Here is a 6,897-nt window from a genome sequence, read left to right as displayed (position 1 = left end):
AGGATGTGGAAAGAATTCTTAGTAGCGAACCATGGAGTTTTGATAAACACCTGGTAGTAATGGAGCGTTATGAAGGTGATAAACCTTTGAATGAGATCAGGTTCGAGAGGACGATCTTATGGGTGCAAGTGCATGGACTTCCTGTCAAGTACATGAGTGTGGAAGCGGGGATAAAAATATGTGAGGTTATAGGTCAGGTGTCTCGGCCAAAGGAAAATAGGGTGTTTGATGCTGGTCACTTCATCCGTCTACAGGTATCCATTGATTTATCACTACCATTGTGTCGGGGTCGCCTTATAGCACTGCATGATGGAAAAGAGATTTGGGTGTCCTTCAAATATGAAAGATTGCCCAATATTTGCTATTGGTGTGGCCGGTTAACTCATGACGATCGAGATTGCGATCTCTGGATTGAGAGTGAAGGGACTCTGAGCATTGATCAAAGGGAGTTTGGTCCACAGCTGAGAGCTCCACCGTTTATTCCATCAAAGAGGAATGTTATTAAGGTTCCTGGGTATTATGCTGAAAAAAAGAGAGGAAGCACGACCACCATGGCAGGCCAAGCTTCAGGCAAGCCGCCACAGCAGGGGAGGGGAAGAGGGCTGGAACGTGCGTGCAGTGAGGATGAACGTTACGTGGGAGACATTAATTCACCATTAAAGTGCAACGGATTCTCTGGAGTAAACACCTCGGCTGAAACTGAAAATCAGAAATCATGTCCAGTTAATTCCGTGATTAAAGGAGCATTTAAGGGACCTAATGAAGTCCAGCCGGTGCAGAATGATATTGATGATGATTTCGCTGAAGAGTTATGTTTGGAAAAGGAGTGTGACTCAGCAGCTGAAGTAATAAAGGACTCTAGCTCACGTGAATTTTTTAAAGACACCAACCAGCAACTAAGAACTTCACGTGCTGATCAGGATTCATCTAGGGCTTCACCATCAATTGTGAAAGCACGCAGCCCTCATTGCTGGACACGAAAGAACAGACCGACTAGCTCAGTGGGGCCAATTACAGAGCAGAAAGTCTCAGGGCAAAAAAGAACAAATGTTGAAGCAGAATGTCAGTTTGAAGTGCCCTCGAAACGCATTCAAGTATCGAATATTGATGAGCAATCAACTTCTTTATTGGTGGAGGCTGATAGTCAGCCCCGCCAACAACAATGAGTTGCCTAGTATGGAACTGTCGTGGGCTTGGGAACCTACGTACAGGAAGAGAGCTCGTGGAATTAATTCGGGCAAAAGATCCCTCTGTAGTGTTTTTCGCCGAAACACTTACAGACGAAGCAAGGCTAGAGTTCATTCAAAATAGTATCAATTTTGATCATCGATGGGTAGTTCCAAAAGTGGGGCGCAGTGGTGGTCTGGTTCTCTACTGGAGATCATCAATTAATTTGACTATAGAAGGATCAGATAAAAATTTTATTCATGCTGTTATTGACAAAGGTTTGGAAAGTGAATGGTTTTTTACAGGATTTTATGGTGAACCTGAAACAGGAAGACGGTATGAAGCTTGGGAGAAACTTAGGAGATTGAATTCAAGTCCAGAGAGGCCATGGTTGTGTTGTGGCGATTTCAATGAAATAGTTTGTCAAGATGAAAAGTTGGGAGGAGCAATTCGGTCCCATAACCAGATGCAACAGTTCAGAGATGTGATTGATGAGTGCGGTTTTATGGATTTGGGCTTTGTGGGTCCAAAATATACTTGGAGTAGACATTTCGAGAATGGTAATTCAATATGGGAAAGATTAGATAGATGTTTGGCAACTAACAGCTGGTTTTTGAGGTTTCCGGGAACAAAAGTATATCATCTCAGATGTGACTTTTCAGATCATATCCCTCTCCATATTGTTTTTTCAGGAATTGATCCTCCTTCCCGGAAAAAATTGTTTCGATTTGAAGAAATGTGGCTGTCACACATGGGATGTGAAGAGGTGGTGCAGGCTGCATGGACTAGTGTTGGTGATTTCGGGTTCGAAGGATCTATTCTAGCAAAGGTTGAAAAATGTGGAAAAGATTTGTGTTGGTGGAATAAAAATGTCTTTGGTAGTGTGAGGAAGGATTTGGACCGATTGAAGAAAAACTTAGCAAAGGCCGAAGTTGAAGCTATGGCTAGTGGCAACAACAATCACGTGAGGCAGTTAAAAAGGGAGATTGAGGTGCTGTTGGAGAGAGAAGCCATTATGTGGGCCCAAAGATCAAGGGTACTATGGGCAAGGCAAGGGGATAGAAATACCAAATATTTCCATAGTTGTGCTACAAGGAGATATAGGAAAAATCTGATTGAAGGAATTAGAGATGAGGAGGATAGATGGAGAGACCAACCGACTGATATCGCCACAATTCTGGTAAATTATTTCCAGAATCTTTTTACCTCAAATGAGCACACTATGCCCCAACATGTATTATCATGTGTAAACCCTATCATTGATGATGAGATGAATGCCGCCCTAAGCCAAGAATTTGATGAGAAAGAAGTGGAGGAAGCTCTACACCAAATGGCACCACTTAAAGCTCCTGGGCCCGATGGAATGCCACCCCTTTTTTACCAGCATTTTTGGAGCACAGTAAGGGAGGATGTCACCTCCTCCATCCTGGCATGGTTGAATTCAGGTACTCTACCATCCCCCCTCAACCATACGTTTATCACTCTCATACCCAAAATAAATAAGCCTGAATATGCTCATCAATTCCGCCCTATTAGTCTTTGTAATGTACTTTACAAAGTATATTCAAAAGTATTGGCCAACCGTTTGAAAAAATTATTACCATCTATTATCACTGAACACCAATCAGCTTTTACAAAAGATAGATTAATTTCTGATAATATCCTTGTTGCATTTGAGACCCTTCATAGCTTGCAAAATTTCAAGTCTAGTACTCATGGTTTTATGGCTATTAAATTGGATATGAGTAAGGCTTACGATCGGGTTGATTGGAATTTTTTGGAAAAACTGATGAGACAAATGGGTTTTAATGAAAGGTGGATTCAACTGATAATGGGGTGTGTTAAAACTGTTTCATATTCGGTTTTGGTCAATGGAGAGCCTTGTGGTATGATCCAGCCTACTCGTGGGATAAGACAAGGCGATCCTCTATCACCTTTTCTTTTCTTGCTTTGTACTGAAGGCCTAAATGGGCTAATCAAGAAAGCAGAAAATAATGGAGAAATACACGGTTTTTCACTGTGTAGGAGAGGGCCCAAACTAACCCATCTGCTTTTTGCAGATGATAGTCTTCTTTTTTGCAGGGCAACTATAGAAGAATGTGAAAAGGTGTTGGAGGTCTTGAATATGTATGAGGAGGCATCGGGGCAAAAAGTCAATAAAAACAAAACGGCATTATTTTTTAGCAAATGTACTCCAAGTGATGTGAGGCATGAAATAAAGGTGGCTTTTGGTGTTCCGGAGATCATGCAATATGAGAGGTATTTGGGGCTACCTTCCTTTGTGGGTAAAAGGAAAAAAGCAAGTTTCAACTACATCAAAGAAAAAATATGGAGGAAGTTACAAGGGTGGGAAGGTAAATTGCTCTCGCAAGCAGGTAGGGAGGTGCTACTAAAATCAATCATACAAGCTATCCCCACCTACACAATGGGTTGTTTTAAATTACCCATTGGATTGTGTCATGAAATTGAAGCTCTAATTAAAAAATTTTGGTGGGGGCAACGTGGTGATCATAGAAAGATTCATTGGGTGAAGTGGGAGGAAATGACAAAATCCAAATCAGTGGGTGGAATGGGCTTCCGAGATCTAACCATGTACAATGACTCACTACTAGCAAAGCAAGCATGGCGACTTTTGCACAATAAAACTTCTCTTTTCTACAAGGTCTTCAAGGCCCGCTTTTTCCCAAATACTACAATCATGGAAGCTGTTGACTCAAGAATGGGTTCGTATGCATGGAAGAGTATTCTTAGAGGAAGGGATGTTATTCAAAGGGGAGCTACATGGAGGGTTGGAAATGGGGAGAAAATCAACATATGGCAGCAAAGGTGGCTGCCAAGGAAACATCCTCCATATCTACCTATTTGCCCTATACAGGACTTTGAAAACTCCTCGGTGTCTTGCTTGATTGATCAATCTACGCGGCAATGGAAGGCAGACTTGGTGGATGGGCTATTCAATGAAGAAGATGCTGAGCTAGTTAAGTCAATTCCACTGAGCCAAGGTGAAGTAGAGGATGTCCTGTTCTGGCCGTACACAAAGAATGGAGTTTATACATGCAAATCCGGCTACCGTTTCCTCAAGGAAGAAGCTGAAAGGGAAGTCACAAATCAGGTTCCACCTCTTCGAGATAAAAATATGTGGAAAGAAATCTGGTCGATGCAAGTTCCGCAGAAGGTAAAAATGTTTATATGGAGGGCCTGTCGAAATGCAATGCCGACAAAACACGCGTTGATGAGGCGCACCATCACTGAAGACTCCACATGTGAACGATGCCAAACTGATGTCGAAGACCCTCTTCATGCATTATGGACTTGCACCAAGCTCGATGTCGTCTGGAATGACCACGCAGAATGGGATTTCAGAAACTCTACTGGTTTTCTGGACTTCAAACAACTGGTTTCTTGGGTAATCACGGAAGGGAAGAACTTGAATCTTTTTGCACTCACGGCTTGGTCAGTTTGGAACCAACGGAACCGGGCTCGGATACAACAACCTGCCACTGATCTTCAGCAGATAGCAGTTGCTGCAAAATCCAGGCTGGATGATTTTCACAGGTCAATACAGAGGCGGGATTCTCAGGGACGACGGGCTACTCATACAGCCCAAAGCCACTGGCGTCCTCCTCCAAGGGAAGTGGTTAAAGTAAATTTTGATGGGGCGACTTGTTCACAGGAGAAAACGTCTGGAGTCGGAGTGGTTGTTCGAGACATGAACGGTTTGGTTCTAGCTTCATGTGCGAAGAGAATACATCAATCCGTTAAGGCAGTGGAGATAGAGGCTATGGCAGCTGCTACGGCTCTAACATTTGCAAAAGATCTTGGCTTTCAGCGCCTTATACTGGAGGGTGACTCACTGGAAGTGATACAAGCACTATTGGAAAGAACAGAGACATTAACCCCTACAGGTTTACTGCTTGAGGATGTCAGAAGTTTGTCCCAAAATTTTGATTTATTGCTATATTCTCATACAAAAAGAGATGGCAATGCTGTAGCTCATAGTCTGGCAAAATATGCTCTACGCATACCAAATTTTTTAGCTTGGATGGAGGATGTTCCAACGCACATTCAATCTATTGTACAAGCTGATTTGGCTTTTGTTCATTAATAAAGTTTCAGCTATTTTCCCCCTCAAAAAAAAAAAAAAAAAAAAAAAGCTAAAAAGGAGTTTTTAAGGCCAAAATGGGCATTTGCCCTTTTTGCCAAAACTTTCCAGTAAAATGCCCCATTGTCTGAAACTATTTAATTAGGGAAATGTCCGTGTTTTGAAACTCAATTTTCTAAAAATTGAGTTTAAATTTAAAATTCGATTTTTGGACAATCGAGTTATAGTGAATTGAAAATTAAAAAAAAAATAAAAATTGTGGAACTCGAGTTTATGGAACTCGAGTTCCTTGAAAATATTCAAGTGGAACTCGAGTTCCAGGAATTTTTTTTCTAAGTTCAATTTCACTATAACTCAATTGTCCAAAAATTGAGTTTCAAAACAGGGGCATATTCCTAAATAGTTTCAGATAGAGGGCATTTTGCTGGAAAGTTTGTAAGAAAGGGATAAAACCCCATTTTGGTTGAGTTTTTGATGTTGGTAAAGTGATGCAATAATGACATTCAATAACAAATATCTTTTTATTTTTTCAAGTTTACTATATATTTTTATTTTGGTTCATGAATGCCGTGAGAGTGCAAATTTCCCCCTTTTTTTTTTTTTTTTTTTTTTTTTTTTAATTTTGATTCGACAAGGCAACGTTTATTTATATTAGAGCTTTTTTTATATAGAAAATTTTATTTATTAGAACTGGTAATACAAAAAAGGAGCAGTCATTTATTATTGGCCATTATGAAGTTTATGGGGCCAGCATGCATTTAGTTTGTTCACAAAGACATAATTAGTTTCGTAGTAAGAAAGATGGCACCACAAATACGACAAATTAACCAATCGATCCTTTTTGTCATTGGCTATATTTTTGGATGATTATGATCCTTACGGCTAGCATTAATGCAGTGCGTTCACCAAAGGTTGTCAATCTTAGATATACATGGCAAAATGGGTGGGTCGGGTCGGTTTCAAGTCAGATCAATTAGGTTGCGGGTTAAAAATGAGTCATTTTAAGCGGGTTAAAAATTAGTTCAGGTCAATTTGGTTGCAGATCAGGTCAGGTTGACCCGTATTTTTCACATGATTTTTTTTTTTATAAATTTTTATAAAGAAAACGACATGTATTTGCCATTTGGAAAGTCATGTAACAAATTACTTGATGAAAATGCATTATTTTGAATTCACCACTTATATCAAGAATAAACTCAGTTAAACTTATTAATACTTATTTAATAATTTTAAAATTATACAAATCCTAATATTGCTATCTAAAACAAAATAAAACAAAAATAAGTAAAACAAATACACAAGTTTTATTTCTACACAATATCAACATCCCAAAATAAAAATAAAAAATAAAAAAATTTACAAATGACTTATTGGATAACTCATTTGACAAAGAATAAAAACATATAAGAAATTTACAATCTTGAAAATTAATTTTATAATCTATTATCAATTGTGGTTGGCATTCTATTTCAATTTGAGATATACATTAAAGTTTGATTGTTTACTTATTTATACATGGTCTCTTTTATGAATATCATATCATTGTTAATCAACATACACTCTAGGAAATATCATAATTTATTTTGAAAACCCGTTTATTTTGGACATAAATTGTTAAAAAATAGGTC

At 39.1% G+C, this 6,897-nt stretch overlaps 1 protein-coding gene across 1 annotated transcript; it reads left to right on the top strand.

Annotated features, from left to right (window-relative positions):
- The first annotated feature begins 1,162 nt into the window (after window positions 1-1,162).
- On the top strand, window positions 1,163-5,272 carry LOC126704756 (uncharacterized). The gene has a single exon (XM_050403767.1). It carries the CDS (start codon window positions 1,163-1,165, stop codon window positions 5,270-5,272), a length of 4,110 nt encoding a protein of 1,369 aa, XP_050259724.1.
- Window positions 5,273-6,897: the final 1,625 nt, after the last annotated feature.

This window comes from Quercus robur, chromosome 11 (assembly GCF_932294415.1).
Source record: "Quercus robur chromosome 11, dhQueRobu3.1, whole genome shotgun sequence".
NCBI lineage: Eukaryota > Viridiplantae > Streptophyta > Magnoliopsida > Fagales > Fagaceae > Quercus > Quercus robur.
The sequence above is the reverse complement of the archived record's forward strand: the minus strand, read 5'-3'. Positions and strand labels throughout refer to the sequence as shown.

Coding starts and splice junctions, on each gene's coding strand:
- LOC126704756 (XM_050403767.1), top strand. CDS start 1,163: ATGAGTTGCCTAGTATGGAACTGTCGTGGGCTTGGGAACCTACGTACA.